This window comes from Symphodus melops (genome assembly GCF_947650265.1).
Source record: "Symphodus melops genome assembly, chromosome: 1".
NCBI classification, from domain to species: Eukaryota; Metazoa; Chordata; class Actinopteri; order Labriformes; family Labridae; genus Symphodus; species Symphodus melops.
In genome coordinates this window covers 28,352,780-28,379,115 of record NC_136691.1, presented here as the reverse complement: position 1 = coordinate 28,379,115, position 26,336 = coordinate 28,352,780, and the positions used below count along the sequence as shown (strand labels likewise).

Sequence of the window (26,336 nt, the reverse complement as noted above, 5' to 3'; positions counted from 1 at the left end):
GTATCAAGATGAAAGAACAACATTAACACAGTGAATGTTGTTGTTCCATGTTCTGGGTTCATGCATGCATTTGTCTCTCATCTCTATGTATTGGTCTAGGTGAGTTTGGGAGTAGATACAATTCAGTGATTTGAATGGCATTCAAATTGGTGAATATTGTGGATGCAGACGTAGTGGTGAGAGGAGAAGATAACAGTGAGGCAAAACATCAAGTGCATGAAGTTGTGGAGTGAAACAGGGTATCTCCCATCTGTTCAACTTAAGCATGACACTGTGATGTGCATCGGTTCTCATCCTGAGGCCTGGACAGCTTATTCTCCACTGGCTGGAGGTGAATTCTCCTGAGAATATCCTGCTGTGTTCTCGGACTTGTTGCAGAAAACATACTTGGGTTCTGGCAGGAGAAACTCTGGGTGAGGTCAGAGCAAAAATTCTGCTGCTGAATTCATTTGCCGGAGCTTCTCCGCTCCGGCAAATATCCAGAGTTTTTCAGGAGTTTTTTGCCATTATGAAATACCTCAACCCAGACCTTTACTGATGTGAGATCGAGCAGGATGTTCTCGGGAGATTTCCCCCCGAGCCAGAGGGAGTGTGACTTTCTGTAACTGCTGCATAGAGCGTCCACACGTTAGCACTCTGTGCACTTAATTAAACTGCTGCTTTAGTGGTCGGGAAAATGATCAATTCTGAGATGCATTGCAATGCTTTGTTGAAAGATCCTGCATCGATGCAGGAAAGTCCATCATCGATTACTAACGCAATGGACGAGCCCACTTCCGGTTCTGGGGTTACTGCTACATAGGTGCATGTGCAGTGTTTATTCAAGATTGGAAAAAACATCTGATAGTATGTCTGCTCTTTTTCAGTCTTATCAGAAGGATATTTTAACTGTTTGTGGGATTAGTTTGTTGCAAAGATTTTGAATAAAAGGGTTTAAATTCACTTGATTGTTTGTATTGACGGGTAAATATGAACCATGTATAGATCCAAAATTGAGAAGTGTTGCAAAGCATCGAGACTCGTTTGGTAATCGAATGGTGACCCTCTGAATCATAATCAAATTCTCTCTATGCTGCATTATGTTTGCTGTTCTTCAGTATGTTGTCCTCCGCTCTTCACTTCACAGTGTGATTCTGTAGAACTGCAAATAGCACTGACGCTTCTGCAAACATTCTCATTATAGCGTCGAGTCGGGGACTCTGCTGCTTCGTCTGCTGCTATAAAGCGTTTCATGTCTGCGGAGACCCTGTCTTCTTCCTGGAGTTTCATGTTTTGGTTGACTCTGGATTATTTTAAATGACATTCAGTGACAGGACGCCATTCACACCAGCCAAGGTTACATCTGGCACTCACTCACTTTGGACGGGGAATATGTTCATCTTCAGTCATTTACATCTTGTTAGGGTCTGTGCTGGGTCAGTACGGCATTGCCCTTCAATGCGTGTCAACTTCGCCCGTTGCCTTCAGGAATGTATGTTATCCTGTACTAGCACATTTGGCAAACATTGCAGGGTTTGCAGTAACACTGGGTGAGTTAAGTCTTGTGGTGGTGTGAGGCAGTGAAATAGGACACACACATTGATGCTGTTTACACATTTTTCATGACCTCCAACTGTTGCTCCAGCCCACTCGCATGCCCCTACAAGTGGCATGTTGTTCTCAGACCAGATTTTTCTGGGAAGAAAACAAAAATGGAACAAGGCTTCTCGGTCTACCAACATTTCCACAAAGTTACAATTTCTTTTGTGGGTTAGAATCTGTTGGTGTGGATGCCACAGAAGATCTCAGTGGGATCCTGGCTGTTGTGGCGACGTTAAAAAAAACACGATGACTTGATAGTCGATAAAAAAATGTAAATGATAAGAGTTGTTTACAACCCTGGACAGCAAACCCACAGCCCCATTATACGTGAACCGTACACTTTGTCTCTGGTGTGACGTGCGAGTGAAGGGGCCCAGTGGATATTCGCTTACAGCCATGCGTGGACATTGTTGAAAGCTTGGGGTTCAACTCAACTAATAGCTTTTGAATTATTCACTGATTCAGAACGGGAGGAAGAAGCTTTTTGAATTATCATCCATAAAGAAGCAATCAGTCCGAGCTAACAGACATGATCAAAGTCTGTTTGGTGATAAAGAATCTGCTTAAGACGTAAGACATCACTTGTGTGTGTCTTGATGATGCTTGACTGGTGTGTGTCTGCTCTTAGCTGATCACTCCTGTTTCAAGACAGACTGCTCTCTACTTGACGTCTAAGGTTGATTACAGCTGGTCACCCAGCAAATAATGCAGCCAAAGTTATAGGACTGAACGTCATGACACCACTATAGTCTAACTAAAAAGTGGATTCAAAATTTGAGATGGTTAAACTGTTCATGTAAATTTAAATTAACTCAGTATACTATTGTCTGTCGCTAAATGAAAAGAAAAAAACAGTCCTAGGCTGAAACTGGAATCTGACCTGTGGCTCCTTTTCCACAGGTCAGTCCCCGCACGTTTCCATCTTGGTTTCGGATTCTATCCACTGTCCAGTCTCTATGGCACAAGAAGGCCCAGAATAAGAGATCATGTTTTTTTTAGGTGTGTCACCAGCAAAGGATTTACACAGTCCAACATGCCTACTGTCGACTGAACATCAAATTATGTTTTGTTGTGTGCTCATTAATCCTCCTGATTCACAAAGCAATGTTTGTCTGTAAGTGGCAAATTTGAAACCTCCAGTGTGGAAGAACATGGCCGATGTAGAAGTGCAAAAAAAAATGCAGTTCTTCGAGTGTCCACTTGAGACCAGCTGCAAAAGGTCCCATCAGGTGCCATATTCAAATGTTTACAGCTGATTCAGTGAATTCATTTGGATCATTACTTTATTTCTTTATTTCTACAAACTTTACATGGATTGCATTTTTATAACTCATCCATATGATTTGATAAGCCTGAGAGTTTGTCATATATAGTCAGAGGCATCACTGAAGTGACTGACAACCTACAAACATTCAAAAATCTTCAAATCTAATAAGTGGAGATGCAACATGTGTTTTAAATAGATTCTGTTTGGATGTATGTAAAGCATATAGGGCTATCATACCAGGTGTTGAGTGTGATGGATAATTACTGGATGGTTGTCATGGTCATGAACTTTGAGCGATGGATCTGATGTCGTGTCTCAGGATCAAACGAATCAAAGAGAAACCGTACTTACTCATACAGACATTCCTTTTGGATTGGATTTGTTTTTTACTTAACAATAAATCTCAAAAGTTTAAATTAGTTAAGAAGAACCAAACTCTTTTCTTGCATAAATTACGGAATGACAGCGTTTCTAAAGATGACGGAGGCTCAATTGTCTTTTGTGAACATTACTGCTCTGTTTTATTGAAAATGAACTATCCGCACTGACGGTACATCTGAGTACCTTTTTTTTTTTTTTTTTTTGAACCAACAAAGAAGAAGCGCCACTCTCAGTTCCAATCACGTCTTCACAATAAAAGACTTCCTGTCTAACAAAATCCTGAGTGACAAGATATCAAAATAAAGTGCAATTCCATTACATTCAATTAAATCACCAACTGTAAATTGTATCTCATAACAATAAAATGAAAATAAGTCACAACAAAACAAAACCCTCAGCAAGTTGTTGTGGCTCAAGAGCTGACAACTGAAAAACAAACCAAATAGAGTAACCTGAGTGAAGGCTGGAGGATGTGGAGACAGAGAGTGAGGTCAGTATCGCTTCCTGAGAGACATGAGACCGCTCCGAGGAACAACCTCCGAGAGCCAGGCTTTGGAAATGAGGCTTCTGTGTCCATCAGTTCTAAAAAGTTCTTTGTCAAACATTTTGGAGCTAATAGTTTTACCCTTCTTGCAGCTCTGCTGGCGGCCAAACGCTGTTTGACAAGGTAACATGAATATCTCAAATATATTTGTCCGGCTTTTTTATGAACTTTGAACTCGTCCCTGGCTGATAATGGCTGAAGCAGCATTACGATCAACCTCAGCAGCTCTCTGATTGGGTGATTAAAAACTGAGGTTCTATACTACATGCTTTCTCGTTGCCATGACGGTCGGTCTGACCGAAACGTATAAGTATCAGCAGAAAGTCCGACTGAAACTGGACTTTTAAACACATGCAATCATGTTTGTCCAAATGATACTGATAATTGATTGACGCTCCTCCTGACCTCCTCAATACATTTACATAACTGGAGCTTCGATGAGGAACAACATATTGACTGATGGACACTGGGTTATACACATCGAGATCATGACCTGTAGAAGGCCGAGTCAATACTGCATTGTCTGTGCAGTGGTATGTTGGGATTGGTTTGTATTAGTTGCTCCCGTGGATCCACACACTGTAGCCTCAGGCTAACAGCACAGAGCCGTGGTTCTGAACCGGTCCAGCCTCCGGACCCACCACCTACTCCTTGATGACAAATCGGGAGCCAAAGTTCTGATATTTTTCATTTGTTTGTTTTATGAAAAAAATGTGCAGTTTGGACCTCAGATGGTACAAAACATGACGGAACAAACAGAAGAACACGTTTTAAAAGTGTTTGTTTTAAACTTAGACTTAGACTGAACTTTATTGATCCTTTTGGGATGACTCCCTCAAGGAAATTTAGGTTCCAGCAGCCTGTACAATAAAATGTAGCAGGTAACAAAGAAAGTAACAATATAAAGAATAAGATAGAATAAGAACACTCTTCCGTTGGAAAAACAATGATTATTATTGCACTTTTTTTAACACCTAAATCAGACATACAAATTTTTTTCCGGGCGACATCAGACATGAAGGTCTACCACAGCAAACAGTGTCACATCATGTCATTGATATGTAACGTGTTGCGCAGCCTCGGCTCTCATGTGAGACGTAGAAGGACACGCTGAAAATGGGTCAGTGTGTGTGGAGAGCGTGAACACTTCAGTGTATAGGAGGATAGCTGCTGCAAAACCTAAACCAGAAGAAATAATCAGTTCAAAACAACACAATGATGTCATGTCAGATAATGCATTAGTGTGTTTGTCATTACACAGATAGAGATGCTTATGCACACAATAGATGAAGTACAGTTTACTAAAATCAACATATTGATGTTGTCTCTTTCAGTGGATTGTTTTGGTGTCAGGTCTTGTTCAGTTCGAGTGTGATGCACGTTTTGACCTGAAGGACCTGTTTGTATTTATTTATCAAAACGATGTTGAGGTTTGGATTCGTAGTCTTATCCAGAAGGACTTTCACTCTTCTTTACAGGCCTTGATGTCCTGTAGCTCCAGGTCAGCTTTGTCTCTGGTGTCAGTTGAAGGATTTCTAACTACCAGAGTTCAGTTTCAGCATGACAGTCGGCTGTCTGTCTGTCTCCAGTTTTACTCTTTCACATGCTTACAGATGTCTAAATAACTTTTAACAAATCGGCCTGACTTTCTGATCTGATCACACGCTTACTATAGGCCCTCAAACGGCGTTCTGTACGCTTACTATATTGCTCTTGAATAAACCTCGTTTCCAGCAGCACCAGTTGAGCGCTGGAACAAATCAACACAACAACCTCCCGCCTGTGCAGCCCTGCCAGAAACCTGCTGCTCACCAAACCCACCTACACTGTAGCCCCCACTAGCACACAAGCAGCGAAGGGCTACAAAACCTGCTGCTGCACCAACAGAGAGGAGAACGCACCTGATCTTTTATCTGGTGAACTTACTGCCTTACACAGCTGGTTCATTCAGCCTTATATAGAGAGGAAACAGAAACATTCAGCTGTGGACACAAACACTGACAGGCAAAATGACCTTCTACCTGGTGAACAAACTGCATAAAGGAGCGTAAAGCAGAAAAGAGTTTTCAGAGAGATTTCATCCAGGAGTCGGTTAGCGACACAAACAAAGCAGAGAGAGGTAAAGATGCTGTCCATTTGCCAATGATTGTTTAGTTAAGTTAAACTGTATGAGGATCCTTCGGTCCATGTGGTGTTTTAAGGATCATTGTTCCCAAGTGTCACAGAAGTCATAGTTTGATTGGTGCCTCTGTTGTGGGGTCACAGTTTGGACCCTATTTTATTTTGAACTGCTCTTTCATTGGAGCTGGAGCATTTAACGGAGGGCCTTTACGACTGTATATGTGCACGTAGCCTCACCTTGTATTACTTGTCTTCTTCTTCTTCTGCTCTCTCTCTCTTTGTTGAATCATTCATTTATTTTTTAAACTATTTAATATACTTTATTAATCCCAGAGGGGGAGATACTGGTTCACACTCTGTTATTGTAAAGACATGCTTCTCACACACGCAGGCCTTAATCACACACACACACACACACACACACACACACACACACACGTGCACAAGCAGGATCTGTGGACATGCATCAGTGGAGAGATGTCAGAGTGTGGCCCCCTGAGCTGGTGGTCTGGCACCTCTCCAGCCACCAGACCGACTTCCATATTTTGGTCCGCATCGGGACTTGACCCCTCTGGTTCCCAACCCAAGTCCCTTCGGACTGAGCTCCGGTCTGCCCCCGCTCCAAACCACCTTTATAGCCCTGGTGTTCAGTCTGCACTTTCTGTGGTGAGAGTTGGTTTAGAAGCCTCATGAGATGTTATAACTATAATAATGTATAATTTTGATATATAATACTTAATTGTATTATAATGTTCAATCTGTTTGTTTTGCATTTTACCTGTGAGTTTCTGTCTGAGTTCAGGTGTCACTCTTGCATCTCTCATCACTGCTGAGTGTTGGAGACATCAATGTGGAGCCACATGCTCTTTGCTGTCCCTCATTGAGCATCTGTCGACCAATCTGACATGTCACAGACGGCTCCCCACCACCTCTGCCTTACAAACGTGCAGACCGAAGCAGAGCTGTGGTTCTGAGGCAAGCGTCACTTTGCTTTGGAAAATCCAATGAAGCATTTACCAAGTGTGGCTTGGCTCCGACTTTGAAGTGCTCGGCTTTGATGCCAGGCCTGAAAATGTCATGACTGGAGAGCTGTTGAAGGCAGATTATTGCTCTACTGTTGTGCACGTCTACGTACCGTATGTCTAAACTTGCTGTGCCTAAAAAAGTGTTTAATAAGATCTTTATTCCTTTAGTACACTTATTTGGATTTACTGACTATTTCCATAGAAAGCACATGGAAGTTAGCTTTTTTTTTATAGGAAATGGATGGCAGAGGTTTCTGTGTGACCATCAGAAGGAGCTGATCCTATTCAAACACGTGCTGGTTTGGAGACAACCAACCGAGCCACAACCGCCCTTTCATGTAGGCTGGTACTTTTCAGATTTAACAGCTAATGTCCCCAGGAGAGTAAAATGATCATCATGTCAATTAAAAGCTATTTGTGGAAATAAGAGCAGATTTATACATTATTTATTACATGGCGGGATTGCTGATGTTTTTTTTTCTGTAAGTATTAAACTCTTGAGTCACCATGTTGATGTCACAAGACACCTAAATCTTTTTCTTTATGGGACCTGAACATACGCAGCCCTTCATTGCTGTCTACGGTTTAAGCTCCCAGTCTGAATTCCTCAGAGACAGTCCTTGTTGTGACAGACGGAGCTCTTTGGAAACATCTCACCATGGTGTGAAAAACGTTTACCTGCAGAGGTTTTATGAGCGCCATCATTAGCAGCTGGACGTCAGGCTGACGATGGCGAAGCTGATGTTCCTGTTAATGATGAGTGGCGTCAGACGGGTCAGACTGGCGGCAGGTTGTGATGATGACCTTCAGACATTTTTCCTTCGTGTTGCATGCTTAACCTTCCTGTTGCATTTTGGGAGGAACGCTAACCTTGAGCTTCTGAAGGATCACGCTGTGACTCATGTGCAAGGTCTTTGAGTGGAGATGAGCAAAACAGCCAAATGAAATATTGCTGATGGTACGTGCTGTTCTACATTCTTCAGGGGGGTAAATGTGTGCTGAGCTTCTTATAAGTGGTGGATTTGCTTCATTTTCAGAAACCAGGAAACGTGGTCAACCCAAACTACAGGCTTGGAAATCTTCAGCATGACATAACACTTAGAATATCTATGTTTTTCCATTTTGTGGTCATCATGGGGCATGATGGGACATTACGTGCGCTCATGTGGCTGGAGCTGACAGCTGAGGGGAAAAAGAGAAGGGGGAAAGTGGAACGAAAGGGGAAAAAGGAATGTGGAAGATAGAATTTAAGAGTGAAAAAAAACAAGATGCAAACTGCATAAAGTGAGAATATTAACAGCTAAAGGAGACAGAAAGACTGTTATTCTCTTTGTAAAGCACTTTTTCTTTTGTTCATGAATAACTTGAAGGACGGGTTGGTAATTTTCTCCACATTCACTTTTTAGATTTTGGTTGAATTTGTCTTTAGGTCCTGACAGACGTGCTTGAAAAAGGACCGAAGAAAATTGGATAAACCAATCATGTCTCTCTGCTCGTTTGTACATCTACGTTTATTTTAGTCCACACTCACAGCGCGTCATTGATAAAAGAGTTAATAATGTACGTTTGTTATTAGCCATTGTGAGTAGTAAAGTAGTCACCTTTTTTCAACTTGTATAATGACAAAGTTGAGTGTTTACTTATCGCTGAATGAGACATGAGACCACAGAGTTTCTACACAATGCAAACGATGAGGACTAATGGCGCTCGTGCGTAAGTGAGGGGGCGGGGCACAGAGGGGAGGGGTGGGTGAATACAGAGCACTGAGGGAATGTTGATTTCAAAATGATGCTAGTTTTCAAAAATGACCAGCGCTGCCTTTAAACAATTTTATTGTTATTTTTTTGGTTATATTTATTTGGCTTGTCTTTAGATGGGACAGCTGAAGAGAAGCTGGAGGGAGATGAGAAGAATCGAACCCACGGCTGCTGCAATAGGGATTATATCCTCCATTCAAAGGCTGAGTGTCATAACTGCTAGACTATTAAATTTTTTTTTACATTTTTAAAGTTTTTACTGAGAAAATAAATCAATGACCAGCTGTAACACAGACAGCTACTGAACTGCATGTTCGTCACCTGGGAACATGACCTAAGCGTTACTTATGTTCACTTTATTTAGTGTTTCTGTGGCAGTGTGAGGAAACATAATAATCATATATGCACATAGGTTACTTGTCAGTTACAGTATCTGAAGGCAACAGACTCAACTGTTGATGTGAAGCATGTTGCCAACAACATATCTAACATATCACATCTCTTCCACTGGGGAAATGTAAAGACACATTGAGGTTTGTTCTTTAAAATTTGTTTTAGCTTGTTGGCAAATTGATTTTTTAAATTTTGAAATGTGACATTTCGCTGCTTGCAAAGTGAGGTAGAAAAAAAGCTTGCCTTTTGTTAAAGATAAAGGACATCGAGATGTGGGATGAAAACTAGAAAAAAAAGACGTAGGGAGATGGAGAAAGTGGCAGCGACATGATAGGGAGGGCTGCACTGTAAGCGTTTCTCACTGACAGTGTTAGAACTGAAAGTGGAGTGATTGTTTAGTCTGAAGCCGAATGAACAAAAGCAGCATGAATAGATGGGGTTGATTCCCCCGGCTTGATTGACAAAACCCTGCCAATTGTGTCAGCGTGTCAGTGTGTGCTAACCACGGGCGTCATTGTAGAGGCTAAAGAGACTGTTGTCATGGAAAAAACAAACTCTGATCTTTAGTGTTGGCACTCCAGTCCTCCGGGGCTGAAATAAGGTCACCTCTTTTGAAATGTAATTAAAAAGAGCAATAGTGGAATATAAGTTTCAGAGTGATTTCACATCATCTTTAAACATTCGGCCCTTCAAATGCTGAAAGTTTGCACGTAAGTATAAGGTGAACTAAACAATGAGCTCGTCATGTTTTCTGATGTGCTAACTGCAAGCAAACACAGTCCTTCACAAGCCAAGGCTAACAGGCTATAGATGCAGAGAAACATCAGAGAAGGGTGATTTACATGGATGGAAGGAAAATACACAATGAGGATTCGTCAACTTGGTTTGTGACTTGATAGGTCAACCTGAAGAAGGCCCAAAACTAACAAGCTTAAAGGGTGCATATTACCACCTTCCATATCAGAGTTGGTCATCTATCAATAAGTCGTTTCTCCCCTTTTTTTTAAACTAAACAAGGATACTCTTCTAATTGAAGGACCCAATTGAGCTGCAGCGCGAGCTTAACTGTGAATGTGAACATACTGAGTGTCAGTTACTTTTGGGAGCTGAGTTTCTGTGGAGCACTTTAGGTAGGGGTTTGTGTTTCCTTGGCTTTTAAATAAATACACTTAACCTAACACTAATATGTAGTCCATTTACAAACCCTCCAATCATGAGAAAAGTCCATCCTCTCTGTCTTCTGCCTGGTCCTCTTTTCAGAAAATGTGTCCTCAAACAGGCAGTTTGGAGATTTTCCCTTCATGACATCACAAAGGGCAGTAGCCCCTCCCCCAGGTGGGTGACACTCCCACAGCTAGGTGTTTGTTCTGCCCTCTGAGTCTGCCTTCTCACCGTGAACAACAGGACATGGAGCGAGAAAGCCCGAGTACACCCGAGCCCTTCCAGAGAGGGGGCGTGGTCAGACACAGCTCATTTACATATTTAAAGCTACAGACGCAGACACAAAAAAGACACTTTACGGCTGTGAGACTTATTATTCGAACTTATTATTCAAACTGGTTTAAAGGGAGGGGAATATGTGACCTTAATATCTTTACAAGTGCCCCGTGAAAAGGCTGGAGCCATACATGTAGTCTTCACTAAAACTCTATTGAGTGAAATGCTGCTGTATTTTAACATGTGCTCTCTTTCAGTAATATAATGGACTAAATGCTACAAATATTTGGTCAAATAAAAGGTTCTGATAGATGATACAGTTTTCTTTCTGTCTTATGATTTACAATCTGCGTGTTGTCAGATTTCCTCATCAGAAACGAGATGAAACCTTCTCGTGAACACAAAGCTCTCTTGACATCTCGGGAAGGAGAACCTGTGTTGATGACCAGCCCTGATATCTCGCCTCTATTTTCAACCTTGCATTATTCAGTGTCTTTGTTTCTCTCCATGAAGTAGAGCCACTCTCCTTTTTTTCATGCAGCTCACAAGTAGGAGAGTAAAATTAGACCTTTTGTGAGCCTCTCTTTCATCCAGGGTCGCTTTCATTCTGTTTAATGCACACTCCTTTTGTCCTTTGTGTTGGTGTGATCAGTTAAGCAGCAATACGGGGCTGATTTTATAGCCTGACATGGTTTAAATGTGGATACAGAGAATATACAACATGTGCAACAAGCCTTCCTCTTTTTCTAAATAGACTCTGATCTTTAACTCTGTGTGAACAAAAGTCTCATAGTTACTTGATGCTGTGGACCAGTGGGCACTTCCATCTTGTTACATCTGAAAATAAAATGTATTTCAGTTTTTGCATCTCTTCATTAGAGTCCCACAGATTAATTTCTCAGCCGATAATATCGGCCAATATTACGGTATCAAGTGACAATCAGTGTTACTAGAGTTATTCATTTGAGTTTCAGTTGCATTTCTCTGTCACCAGTAGAGGGCGCTATATGGATTGGAATGAACATTATAACCCTGCAGGGCGTCATGCGCTGGTGCATGTACATGAACGGTTACTAAACTGAGTGAACAGCTTGACTTGGTTGTACCGTCAAACTTTTCTGTGAGTGTTTAATCACTTAATTTGATGGAAAATGTCATTCGTTTGCAAATCAGTATCCGTCTAAGTTCCGAAGTTTCTTAAAGAAAGAATATCGGCCTATTTATCACTATCACATATTAAGGTTAAAAAACAACAGGCACTGTACAATGGTCTGACACTTTATAGCTTTTAAGATCGAGAACAAGGCTTCAAGCAAAATGAGCTCTTCCGGTTTCAAGTCATTTTGGAGAAAGTTCCCTGCAGAGAGAGCAGCAAAACTAAACGCTCTTTTCCAGAGACAGGAGGAACAGATATTTTAATAAACATCACAGGAACACCAGGCTTAGTGTGCTGCTGTCCTCTTGACTAGATTAGAAATCTGCTCTCAGTGGGTTGAGATGACACTAAAAACGGACTTCACTCATTTCAAGTCATGTTTTTTTTTAGGTAAACTCGTTTTTCTTATATTTTTTATGAAGATGAAATTAATGTCTTTCCTCTCTCAGCGGACATATCCAGGATGTGTGATGTGGACGTGTCCTCGGAGCCCAGCAGTCCCACCTTGTTGGGGGAGTCCTCAGACGAGTACTACCATGTGGACCGCTGGCAGAAGCTCCGCACAGCCGTCCGCAAGCTGGAGTTCTGGGAGAACTTTACGGCCGAGCTCATCGGGAGTGGCTTCTTCTCCAAGGTTTACAAGGTAATCCCCCACCCACCTTGTTGGCCTTGTTGCCTGACGACGTGTGAGCTGCTATAAAAGCTTGCTTTGTTTCTGTACTAATTGGGACATTCTTGCCATTCCACGATTGGCCCACCAGCTTTTGAGACCATGGGGGCGCGACGTTCATCCCCAGCTGAGCTCTTATATAACTCCTAACAGTGCTGTGGAGAGCAACAGGAGGAGCAGGTTTACATACATGTGTTCTTTGTCCCTGATGACATGAGCTAGAAAGAGGCCACAAGATGGACAAGGGACTGAGGAAGTTTCCCACAGAATGACGAGACACCTGGGCGGTGGAGTTTGCATGCACTCACACACACACACACACACACACACACACACACACACACATACAGTTGTGGTCAAAAGTTTATATGCACTTGTAAACAAATTGTCATGGCCATCTTATTTTTCTGTGATAGAGTGATTGGAACATATACACAAAAAACGTTATTGAAGTTTAGTTTGTTTATGAATTTATTTTGGGTCAACTGAAAATGTGAACAAATCTGCTCGGTCAAAAATATACATACAGCTATGCTAATATTTGGTTACATGTTACTTGTCCATTTTCACTTCAACTAGACACTTTTGGTAGCCATCCACAAGCTTCTGGTTGAATCTTTGACCACTCCTCTTGACATAAATGGTGCAGGTAAGATGAATTAGTTGGCTTTGTGACATGGACTTGTTTCTTCAGCATTGTCCACATGTTCTCAATGGGGATGAGTTCAGACTTTGGGAAGGCCATTCTAAAACCTCAATTCTATCCTGATATAGCCAATCCATTACCACTTTTGATGTGTGTTTGGGGTCATTGTCCTGTTAGAGCACCCAGCTGCGCCCAAGACCCAACCTTACCCTAATCCTGCTTCTTCATTATCCCATTTACCCTCTCTAAAGAAACTGTTCCATTGGCAGCGAAACAGCCCCAGAGCATAATGCTACCACCACCATGATTGACGGTAGGCATGGTGTTCTTAAAGGCCTCACCTCTTCTCCTCCAAATGTATTGCTGGGCATTGTAGCCCAACAGCTCGATGTTTGCTTATATGCTCTTGGGACCTGGAGCTGCTTTGAAATGACTTTCCTGACTTGTTCAAGTGAATGATTTGCTTTTTCGGATCCATGCTGAGCTCCTTTGACTTTCCCATTGTAGCGTTTGTGAGCAGGTCTAATGATTGTATCAGATGAGCCCTATTTAAATGGGCTCAGAGAAGTCACCAGCTGCCGTCATTCAAAATCACTCCCAAGAAGCTAAGTGGCCATGCTATAAGGCTAATTGCATTGACACAACTGTCTAAAATACCAACATTGCTAATTCATGTTGCTGTATGTATATTTTTGTCCCTTCAGATTTGGTCACATTTTCAGTTGACCCATGATAAATTCATAAACAAACCAAACTTCTTTAATGTTCTTTGTGACAAAGATTGTGTTCCAATCACTGAAGACAGCCCGGACAATTTGTTCTTTACAAGTGTATGTAAACTTTTGCCCACAACGCTACACACACACACACACACAGGCCGCACACACACACACTGGCCGCACACACACATACCTTAAAAGATATTTGAATCTGGATTTTTTTGTAAGTGTTATCTAGAATATATTCTAATACTAGGATTGCATTGAGATCAAAAGCATTTTCCCTCTAAATTAATTAGTTTTGCAATTAACAACTTTAATCTGCTTATCTTTTCCGTGCACACGCACAGACGCTCACCTTTTAAAAAGTTCTACTCGATATTTAGTCATTTATAGAAGTTCAGCACAGCCTCAACTGCAAGCAGCTGTGCGTTGACATTATTCAAACGCAGCCATGAGAAGCTTTCAGTTTTAGGAGTAAAGCTACTGAATCGATTTGCAAGAGAGGTGTACGGACAGTGGACCTTCTCTCTCTCTCTCTCTCTCTCTCTCTCTCTCTCTCTCCCTCTCTCTCTCTCTCTCTCTCTCTCTCTCTCTCGCTCTCTCTGAAGCTGTGATCCTGAATCGGCTCTCTTGGTTTTGCTGTGTGGAGCCATGTGGCATGTACTGGCCTTACTCCAGTTTCTGACAGCTGACGACTACAGTACCTGCACTGGCACCGCCTCAGCCAAGTACCATAAAAGCTGTCGGATCCTCGCGTGCATCTGCACTGTTTGCACGCTCCCTCTCTTCCCCCCTTCCCTTATTCCCACTCACCCAATGCACACAACAATTTTATGAATAAATTAAAAATTCAATTTAAAAAAAGTTCAGAAATACACTTGGGCGGCCCGCCCAGGTATCGTCTATGTGTGGGAAACACTGAAGTCAGATTGGTTCCGTTTGAGTGAGATTTGTGTTCTGATTTTGTCAACATATAAAAAAACAAATGCGATTAAACTCTTAGAAACCTTAAAAATGTACCAATTCATGTATGACATCAAAGTGAAGAGCTGCTAGCACTGATTGTCCTGCCGCTTGTCTTTTTTTCTAATGGACACTGTCAGGTGATGCACAGCACCAACCGCAAGGTGATGGTAGTGAAGATCTACAAAAACGATGTGGACCAAGATAGCATTGTGCGAGAGATCAGCCTGCTGCAGAAACTCTCCCACCCAAATATTGTCAGGTAAAAGAACCTTTATGCTCCATTTCATACCAAAAAATGTTTAGTTCATCCAGTTGCTGAAATTTCACAAAAGCTAAAGAGTCTGACAAAACATTTCAACCAGTTTAAACAATTCTCAGACCTCCCCAGAACATGTGTGTGAAGTGATCCTGATCCTGTAAATCCCTCTATTTCAGCCCTGCTCAGAACAGGCCGTTTCTGTGTCTGTAGCTTTAAATATGTAAATGAGCTCGGTCTGACCACGCCCCCTCTCTGGAAGGGCTTTGGATGCTTATTTGGTGTATCTGCTGTCTGATAGGCAGTTGAAAATAGTTGTTCGTAATGTTTTCAGGGGAAAGTATTGATAAAAAAAGTAATGAGACCAAAAAAAGAAGAGCCAAGGACCCTGAATGGAGCAATGAAAGAACTGTCTGTAGAGTTAATGGAGCTCTCTGAAACTCATAGTCACTATGTTAGATCTGTTTTGCGCTAAAAGACAGTTTTCTTCCAATATGAAGATGTTGATTAATGATGCTTGTAAAAAAAAAAAAAAAACACGTAAAGAAGTGAAAAACTCTTAAATTGTGCATGTACAGTCAGCCTCGATGCTGTGACTGCAGACAGTGAATGAGACCTCAGTGCTATAACTTCGGTCCTGTCACCTACTGCTGTTATGTAACATGTGAAGCCAGGCGCATGTAATGTTTGGCCAAGCCACCTTATTTTAGCCACTTACCAAGGTCACAGCAGTGAGGTTATCAGAGGGCAGCTTTACCGCTCAGGATGGAGTTTATACTACAGGAGATTGATGAACAAAGTTTCCATATTGATAGTGTCTGACACACAATGTAATGCTCACCATGCGAAGGCTAAAACCAAATACAAAGTGTGTGTACATTGTGTGAGTGAAGCCATTGTACCCAGTACAGCACTGTGGCTCAATCTGAACTTTTTAACTTAGAGTGGTGAGGTGTAAGCCTGTGAGACCAATACAAATAAAAAGGATGAAAATATGAAGAAGAAAAGTAACATTTATTTAAAGTGGCAATCTGTAAAATATCTACTGACTGAAATAATAAAATGAGCTTCTGCATGTTTCTAATAAGCTCCAGCAGTAGAAAGCTGCTCAAACTAGGATCAATGTTGGAGATGCTTTTGAAACATGGAGAGAGGTTAGAACGCAGAAAGCTTTACAGACCCATGCAGAGCTGGCTAAACACTGAAGCTACAGTGTCCACCACATGCAGAGCTGGCTAAACACTGAAGCTACAGTGTCCACCACATGCAGAGCTGGCTAAACACTGAAGCTACAGTGTCCACCACATGCAGAGCTGGCTAAACACTGAAGCTACAGTGTCCACCACATGCAGAGCAGGCTAAACACTGAAGCTACAGTGTCCACCACATGCTGAGCTGGCTAAACACTGAAGCTACAGGTTCCATTTCACCTAGCAGACGCTTTTATCCAAAACGACAAACATTAGAGAGTTAGTATGAGACAAGCAAGGATCTAAAGAGGAGGAAACAACGTCCACGTCAGTAAACAGCTTGAAGTCCGATCAAACACTAAGGTGCTGACAGGAAGTGACCAGAGGCAAAGCACTGTTTAGTAATTAACTTTAAGTAATTAAAGTTGATTTATCAGCAACTACTAGAGTGCAAAGGTATTTATGAACGTGCTGGGTCTTTGGTTTTTTTCTTACAGGTGCAAAGAGAAAAGTTAGATTAGTTTGCTGTAGCCCCACTGGGGGGCAACAGAGGAGAAGAGTGCAGCTAAACATTCTTCAGAATAATACATGATAGATATGATTGGTAAAGTCAACTGATAATGAAATATGTTTCCTCTCCTTCTAGATATCTGGGAATCTGTGTGAAAGAAGACAAACTCTACCCCATCCTCGAGGTGAGACCAACGTTAGCTTGTATTAAATGCTTGTCATTATTTGTTTTCTTTAAAGTTGTGAGTCATCATGACTCCTCACATGCTGAATGTGTTAATTGTGGGTAAAAAACAGACAGTGATATGAGTTGTTGACTAGTACAGAAAATGGTCTAATTATTTGTCTGGTGCATTGACTTATTGTGTGTGTTAGCTTAATGCTATGTTTTTGATAGTGTATTTCCTGGTCTGTTACAGTATGTAAACGGTGGCTGTCTGGAGGAGCTGCTGGCCAGGAAAGACGTCCCCCTGTGCTGGAGAGAAAAAGTAGACCTGGCCTGTGACATAAGCAGAGGGATGATCTACCTGCACTACAAGAACATTTACCACAGAGACCTGAACTCTAAAGTAAGTCTGTATCTCTGCTAAGCTAATGTTCCAGACGAGTTTCCCTACAGGGATCAGTCATGTTTCATGTCATCAGCTGCTCTCACACCAACCATCACAGTGGATACACCAGCTCAACTGTAAGGACACACCCACACTGGGCCCAGTTGTACTGAATCGTGCTGGAGCACGATAGCCGATCCTTCCCATTCCCAGGCTAGCTTGCATTCTCACTGCTCCAGATCTAACTGAGCCTGAGTACGGATTTCTTAGAGAGAGAGGGTGTGTGAGAGTGCAGGCGCACACAAGAAGCGCACTGAGCACACTGAATTTTAAACTGTGTCTGGGTCCTCTGCACCTCTGTGCAACATAACTAAACTCCCATTTATCATCTCCTGCAGAGAGGTAAGACACGGCAAAACCAAGAGAGCAGAATCACATCAGCTTCAGAGAGAGAGAGAGAGAAGGTCCACTCTCTGGTCACCTCTCTTTTAAATGTAATGATTCAGGTGCTTTGCTCCAATCAAAACTGAAGCTTTTCATGGCTTTGTTTGAATAACAATAATGTACAGCTGCTTGCTGCTGATGCTGAACTTCTGGAACTCAAAACGTGAGGCGTGCTTGTGTTTGTGCGTGGAAAAGATGAACTACATGTGGCCCCTTTCTCCAGATGAGCAGATTAAAGTTGTTTGTTGCAAAAATTAATTTTGAGGGAAAAACAAAATTAAAATATTCACTAACACAAGAGTTAAGAAATGCTGTGTGTGTGTGTGTGTGTGTGTGTGTGTGTGTGTGTGTGTGTGGTCTGCGTGGTTGCCAGGTTTCACAGACAAATCAGCCACTAATGCAAAGAAACACGGCTAAATGACAGTTGCTCCATTGTTGTGTAAATAGATAGTTGCTCACTAGGTGCTGCCGTGTCACACACAAACTGCTGAATCTTTCGTGCACCCTGGATTTGTGTGTGAATGGGGCCCCTTTCTCTCTCTCTGCACCATGCACGTCACCCTGAGGCCCCTCATTTGGCCCCTTTCTCCATTCACTTTATTCCCACACAGTGGATTCACATCACTCTCATGCTGCACAGTGACCGTTCACTCACTAAGATTGGATGGGTGGATTATATTGATTTTTCAGGAACTTAAAGTTAAAGCTCTGTTTAACATGATTTTTTGATAGATTTATCCAACATATCTTCTTTACACAAAGAGTACTTTCACTAAACTCAAGTCAACAAAACAATAAAACTTTCACATACAAACACTAATGAATTCAATGATACAAGATAAAAATATCTTAAAAAAAAAAAAGACTTTTGGGTGGAGTCTTCTGAGCTGGCAGCCCGGGTTCAAATCCGACCTGTGGCTCCTTTCATGCATGTCATTCCCCACTCTCTCTCTCTCCTCATGTCTGACTCTATTCACTATCCTGCCTCTGAAATAAAGGCATAAAAAAGGGGCTTGTAACACTTTTAGGACTGTCACTGTAATCACATTTAATGTGATATGAGCATTCACCATCAGCACAAAGCAGAAGTCTGTCTCTAATGGGATAGAATATTTTCTGTAAACAAGCAACGCTTTCTCAAACAGCATGCATAAATGTTAAACATTGGATGTAAGCCGGGGAATATTGGCCAACCATACTTTCACACATTTTTGATGCATTTAGATGAAGCTTAAAGGAGCAGTATGTAACTCTGACACCCAGTGTTTCAAACGGGTACTGCAGCCAATTTCTAACATTAGAGGTCTGTCTCGACCCGCCCCCTCCTTTCTAGAGTGGATGCTCACGCAGGTTGCCATGAGGTGGACCTTAAAGCTTCAGTCTTTAGCCAGCTCTGCATCGGTCTGTAAACCTTTCTGAGTAGCTGACTGTTTTTTTTTTATTCTTGTAACAAATGTTTGAGCTTTGTGTGAAAGGTTCAGTGGTTGTCACAGTCTCTCATATAATGTGTTCTAGGAACTTGTGCCTCTAATAGACACCACTTTCTTTCTAAATTCAGTTCTACTTCTCGGTACATGTTCCTGTCAGGTTTTCTAGTACAATCAATTGCTTCCACTGCACACCCAGTTAAGTGTCTGAGGCCTCTGATCACAACATTTACAGTTGTCCAAAAGGCAAGCGACATACCAGAGCAACAAACGCTGCCTTTGTGAGTACGCTTCAGTAACCCTGCAAGTTGACTTCTTGCAGAGTTTAAGCTCCTGGAAAAGTTGAGGCCCCTTTTAATTAGTGCTCACAAGCTGCCCCTTTTTTCTCAGTGTTCACTAATGTGCTCTATTTTTTTTTGTTACCCAAACTGTTGCTTTCCTTGGCAGAGAGGGCCAGGACTAAATTTAGAAGCCTGGGACTGAGGCCCTGTCCCCGGAGAGCCTCGTAATGACAGGTTACGCTTGATGGGAAAAGGCGTCTGGGAGCCAGATGATGACACGTCACTTCCTCAAACACACACACACACACACACACACACACACACACACACACACACACACACACACACACACACACACAAACACACACACACACACACACACACACACACACACACACACACACACACACACACACACACACACACACACAAGCACTCACAACTCCTTAGAAGAAGAAAAAAACTACATTTACATACATGCAAACACTCACATTTGCATCTTTTCTATTTGTATTTTCTACCTGACACACATGTTAGGTGCAGTAACCAACACACATACATCGACACGGCACATAGGAATTGCACACAAAAACCCTAAAACAGACTCACAGCCGCCCACTGTTGTTATGCAACTAAAGCCCTCCCACAGTCGGCCTCTCATCACACCTCCAGCTCTGAGCCTGTAAAATCTATGAACCGTGATGGATTTTCTTTTCCACGCAGATCACAGACTGTTATTAAAAAATCACTTTACAGTTAGCCTGTCAGAAGCCCCACAGGCTGCCACACAGAGTCTTTGTTGTGTCGTCCCTTCAACAGGGGGTCCCGGTGAATTATTTAGTGTTGTGCAAAGGTTCTGATAACAGATCCTTTTGAGCAGAGCAGTCGAGTCTAAAGAGAGCCCGTTTGTCTGAGAGCTGGATTAAAGGTTATTGATGAAAGACTATTTTAAAACCACGACTTTATAGACTAAAAGGAAAGTTGATATACCAGCCTTTTGAAGATATCAACCCAATGCCTCCCTCTGCTGGCAAAAGAAGAACACTGCACTTGAATTACATGCATTTGTTAGACCTGAAAAGCACCATAGCAAAACTCTTTGTTAAAACTTAGCAGATTGTAAACAGTGAACTACTACAAATACAAACAAACAACTGTTATCTTTTCGTGTTCTTCTCAGTCACCGAGCAGACTAAAAGTAATATACAACTTACTTCAGTGGCTCTGAACAGAAAGAGAGGGGACTTTTTCTTAACATGGTCGTGGCTGTGGCTCAGTGGGAGAGGCAGTCGTCTCTGCACTGGTAGGTCAGGGTTTGAGCCACATGTCCGATGTGTCCAAGTTGTTCCTGCTGCGTCGTCAGTGGCGTGTGAATGTGTGCAGTTAATCCTGATGGTCACTTCACGTAGCAGCTTCTACCATCAGTGTGTGAATGTGACCTGTGGTGTTAAAGACCTGTGAGTGGTCAGAAGACGACAAAAGGAATTTACAAGTTCAAGCCCATTTACCATTGTGACCCTTGATCTTGATATTTATGTTTGTGCATGTGGGACTGTGTATTTATAATGTAAGCTAAACTATATTTACCATTAGAGTTACCTGCACAGATCTGACTGTACAAAATGTTTGTATGTTTTTAGTCTTGCTCTTGAGGACAATGCCTTAAATGTGAAACGGTTTGACAATACAACAGTATATAGATAGATAGATAGATAGATAGATAGATAGATAGATAGATAGATAGATAGATAGATAGATAGATAGATAGATAGATAGATAGATAGATAGATAGATAGATAGATAGATAGATCCAATCCCAAAGGAGAATTCATCACTTTTCCAGTCTGTTATCCAGGTCTACACTCCCTCCTGCCCTCTATGCTCTGACAATGAAGGGCGTCTGATCCAACCTTCGCTAAAGGGTCCAAAGACACTTACTAGACTCCTCTCCTCTGTCGCCCCCTGATGATGGAACAAACTACCAAACTTCATTCTATCTACAGAGTCTCTTTGCACCTTTAAGAAAAAGCTAAAGACCCCGCGCTTTCAAGAATTCCTATAATCTTAATGATGATGATATTAGTGATGATGATGGTAATAAAGATTGTTTTCTTTGTTAAAAACAATTCTACTAGTTAGAGCTCTCAATAACAGCCGTGTTGTAGTTTGACTCTGCTCACTTCCTGTCATCGCCTGTGTCTAATTAGACTTAAAGCTGTTTGTTTACACTTCCTGACATTGTTTACTCTCTTCTACATCCTTGTGTTGTACTTGCTCTTTGATGTACGTTGTTTTAGATAAAAGCATCTGCTAAGTGAATTGTAGAATTGTACAAGATAGATGCAGTCCACAGTTAGATAAGTACTTCATAGATAATAAAACCTGTTTCTTGATGAGGGGTACAGCTGATAACATTTACCAGGACAGGCAGAGTTAAACTGTAACAAATCAAAAAGGTATATCAATCCTAAGTTAATATGAAGTCCTCAAAATGTTAGCATGTGCAGTTATAGTTATAATAGGTTTACTTTGAGCTGATAAAATTGGATAAAATTTGCTAAAGTAAAAAATATACAACAGTTAGTACCTGTCGAGTATTCTTATTGGAAAAGAGAAACCAGCTGTCTGAAATCACTCACATATGCCTTCCTCACTATATAGTGAATTTAATGCAGTGGATTATATAGTGGACTCACTCGCACACTGTGAATACCTTCAGCTAAACTGTTACTAACATTCATGTGTCCCCTGTGGTGCTTTTCCAGAACTGTCTGATCAGAGTGACGCCTCGGGGTCGTGAGGCCCTGGTGACTGACTTTGGCCTGGCCAGAGAGGTGGTGGAGCTGCCAGTCAAAGACCCTGCCAGGAAGCTGTCACTGGTGGGCTCAGCCTTTTGGATGGCTCCCGAGATGCTCCGAGGAGAGCCGTATGACCGCAAGGTACCAAAGTCCTGTTGTTCTTTAGAGATGCCCCTCAATTTACGTTTTTACATTTAGAAATACTTTTAGGACGGTGTTGATACAGTAGGCTATTTTGTCACACACACACACACGCAGAGGCATGCTAGACTGATGCATGTAGTAAGCAGCTGTTCAGATGCAGTAATCATTTTAGCTTCCATCATCACTGCTCCCCCTGGTGGATAGATTAACGGTTGCAACTAGATTCCACAAGTGGTGCTGAGGAGCGTTCTGCCCCGTGTTGACCACGGCCATCGACTGCGTCCTGAGGGATCTCATTACAGTCATTGACCCAGCACCTGAAATGGTGGAACATTTAAGTGGCTTCACCTGTGTGAACATTTAAAAAATACAGGTAAAATTGTACATATTTTGGAGAAGACCTTGAGCTGCACAGCAGGAACTCAAGGGAGGTAGTGCAGTTCTTAAATGAGTCTGTGCAAACCTTTAGGTGCGATTTTGTTAATATATTATTTGTAAAGATAAACATTAAAGTGTCCAACTGGAGGCTGTCTCTTTAAGAAAGGTGTGCAGCTAAAACATTTAAATATATTTTCTTTCCCTCAACCTTAACACTGACGCTTTGTACACTTGTGTGGCCAGAGGGAGGAAAGATGTTTGCTATAAACCTAAATGACGATGTAACGTCTTTCTGGTTCCAGGTGGATGTTTTCTCCTTCGGCATTGTGCTCTGTGAAATCTTGGCCAGGATCCCCGCTGACCCGGAGATACTTCCCCGAACACAGGTAGAGTTTGGAGGAGTTGTCCTCCGTCTTGATGTGTCTGGGAGGGGAGAGGGTGCGTTTACTCGAGTTTGGGAGTGGATAGAATTGAGCAGCTATAGACACCAGAGTGACAGAGCAAAAAAAGAGAAGCAAAATGGCAAGCAGCTTGAGATGGTTTCAAAACAGAAATAAACTTTAGCTTGCACCCGAGGACGCAGAGCTGGCCTGCTTTCTTTTGGACAGTAAGGTGCCAATCACTGACACTTAGATCATGCGAGCATGCCAAATGATCGGCTTTGTCATTAAAACAAATTCTCAGGTAGCTTGTAGTGTAGGTACAAACAGTAAAGGTACATGCTAAGTCTGATGATTGTCCTCATCTTAAAGGCTTGTGAACAGCAGTGTATTTGATATTTGTATGTTCTCTCATATCCCAAGCTGTGAAGTTGTTCCAGTACGACGATGTGTTAAACATCCCTTGTAGGTAAAATGTGAACAATAAATGTTTGAACTTCTTTCAGGACTATGGGCTGGATGTGGACGCTTTCAGGGAGCTGGTGACAGGCTGTCCTCAGAGTCTCCTGGAGCTGGCAGCCAGCTGCTGTATGGTAAGCAGACAGGGAAAAGTGTCAGCATGCTCGTGTTTTGTTGAATGAAGCTGATTTTCTAAATGTGTGAAAACATGAAATACACCTGATCTGAAGTTCTTTATTATCTATGAGCTCACCTAATTGCAGCTAATTTACAGGATGTATTGGATGCTGTTTGAGAAGTTGATAAAAGCTATAAACTGAGAGGCAGTGGAGTCGCCCCCTGCTGGCAGTTCGACTCAAACTACTTTGTTTGTTGCCAGATTTCAAAAGCACAAAGAGCCGTAACATGAAGACAAACACAAGTCAGTGCGAGGGAGACAAATATCAAAACAACATTAAAATAAAGATATAAGTGGACAGTGATCGGACTATTTGCAGTGGACGAATACTTAGTGTGTAAAATGATAATAGTGAAATAGGACAACAGGAAGAATGTACTGTATAAACCAGCAGTAAGTGTGGGCGGCTGTGGCTCAGTGGGAAGAGTCGTCGTCTCTCAATTTAGAAAGTCCAGGGTTCGATTCCCAGCTCCTGCAAGCAACATGTCTGATGCCTGACACTTAACACAGAATATGTGGGTTGCTGCTCCTGTGGTCAACTGCTTGTTGTGCTAGTTGCCCCCCGGGGGTAAATAGAGTTTTTAAAAAAACATGTAAGAATGCAGAATTAACTTTCATCAGCTTCTCTTTGAAACACAGTCAAGACACCAAAATATGTCATAGTTTGTGCTCCATCATCACTCCTCGCAGGTTTAATTTACATGCAGACATGTATGGAGTGATGGGATGTCATATTAAAGCCTTGCTCTGCTACAGAGTCACATTCTTCTGCTTCACTCTCAGGTGGAGTCCTTCAGACGGCCGGCGTTCACAGAGCTGCTCGACGAAATGGGAGAAGTCTCAGAGAGTCTGGAGATGGAGTCAACGTCTGACGTGAATGACAGCTGAGCGGTCGGTTTGGGGTCTATCCTTTTGTGTTTCTTTCTATCAGGACAGGAAGGTGGACTAAACCCCACTGCGTACATACGCACAGCTGAACTGGTTCAGATACACTAGAAGTGTTTTTGGGTAGTGTTAGTGGGCAGTGGAGCCCTCCTGACGGAGGTCTTACGGGACATTTGACTTGGATACAGCAGAAAGGATCAGCTCTCATAGTGAGTACACAGTGTGTTCATGTGTCAGCTGAACCTTTCACAAACGTCTTACTTGACTAAAAGGTCTTTTCCTCTCTCCCTTTTGTCGGCTCTCTGTAAGTAGTTTGTAACGACACGGATGCTTGAGTCTGTTGATGTATTTTACGCTTCTGCTGTCAGCTCACCTGCACGCTTTTTACTCTGCAGGCGAGGGATTTGATTTATGCCAATATCTGACAGGACGCTGCAGAGGCATCTGCTTTGTAGCGTAACTAAAGACACAAATCGGAGGATTTCTTCAAATATGACGGGACAGAACTTTTTTCAGAAAGCAGAACAGCCAATGACACGTACACGTGGCCCTAAGGCCCCGTGTCCATCTTTGTGTTTTTTTATAATTGTTCTCAATGAGCAGAGAGAGTAAAGAAAAAGCCCAGTCTCTTTTTTCCACGCTCCGCCTTTTTTGAGCGGCTGCTCCGAACGATTCAAGTTGGAATTCTTTGGAATAATCTTTCCAAAATGTTTGATTTTCCCTGTAGTTTTGCCTACGGATTGCGTCTTTTACAGATCTTCCTCGCTCTGTGTCCAATCGGGAAATGAACAACCTCAAATAAAAAGCATGCAGTAAAAAAAGTCACGGAGCAGTGTCGGTCATACACCGGCTGTTGTCACAGAGACATGACGGACCTGCAGCACTTTTATTCTCAGAGCACAAACGCTTCATGCCAGAGCTCCTGAGCTCACAGCCAGCGCTCTTCTGCCCTGAAAATACATTGAGTGGACACAGAGCTTAATGCATGTTAAATCAGGCGCTGAGGACATTTAACGACGTCTTAAAGACGATCAACAGAAGCAGAAGTTGACTGAAACCTCGAACACTCAAAGGTCCAAAACAGTTTGAATATTTTAAATCCAGCCTTCAGATTTACTGATCTCACCATCAGCTCTTTGAAACAGAGAACATACTACTATTGTCAAAGTTTTTTCTTTGTTTCTGGTTTGTGTTGTCTCAATGATTTTTCAGGCAGCTATATGATGTAAAATCAACTCCAACAAAAGACACACTTAGTTTAAACGTCTTGTTTTCCTGCACATACCTTGGAGACTCAACCAATGGAGAATATAAAACACAGAAACACACACATCAAATTAAGCCTGTAAAGTTTGTTTCTTGTGTTTGCAGGATGTTTCTCGTCTTCTCAGTAATTATCTTCTCAGAGTGACTGTTTAAACTTTAATTATCTGACACTGTTTTTCACGTTCCTGGAAAACTAATGAAACCTTTTTTCTTCTTTTCAAAAATACATTTTCAGTCTCATTGTCATATTGAAGTCTTTGTGCAATTTATCTTGTGACTCGTTTTCACTCAAGTCAAAGTTTTATAAAAGCCACCTTCTGCAGGAAATGCTCCCTATATAAGTTCTATCCTTCAGCTGTCAGATCACATCTGGACCCGGACCAGTCTGCTTACTTGGTCCTGGAGGGGGGCTGAGGATGCTGTCCTTCAATTGGATCCTGTTAATCGACTTCAGTTCTGCCTTTATCATCATACAGTGACCAAAAAGTCCACGTCACGTCCCAACGATTGTTGCTTTTCCTTT

The 26,336-nt window shown here is 42.0% G+C and overlaps 1 protein-coding gene across 3 annotated transcripts in view; it reads left to right on the top strand.

The window, feature by feature from the left end:
* Positions 1-26,053, top strand: part of LOC306830314 (dual specificity testis-specific protein kinase 1) — a 32,053-nt gene extending 6,000 nt beyond the window's left edge. For 2 of the 3 annotated variants that reach the window (XM_079353709.1, XM_079353710.1), the window contains 8 exons: positions 12,112-12,305; positions 14,804-14,925; positions 16,759-16,807; positions 17,042-17,191; positions 22,091-22,264; positions 22,948-23,031; positions 23,532-23,618; positions 24,446-26,053. In XM_079353709.1, the coding sequence (XP_079209835.1) occupies positions 12,112-12,305; positions 14,804-14,925; positions 16,759-16,807; positions 17,042-17,191; positions 22,091-22,264; positions 22,948-23,031; positions 23,532-23,618; positions 24,446-24,550 (965 nt within the window). In that variant the 3' untranslated portion in view covers positions 24,551-26,053. Of the gene's footprint in view, positions 1-12,111; positions 12,306-14,803; positions 14,926-16,758; positions 16,808-17,041; positions 17,192-22,090; positions 22,265-22,947; positions 23,032-23,531; positions 23,619-23,758; positions 23,992-24,445 lie in introns of those variants that run through there. The other variant, XM_079353711.1, reaches the window with a different exon arrangement.
* The last annotated feature ends 283 nt before the right edge of the window (positions 26,054-26,336 follow it).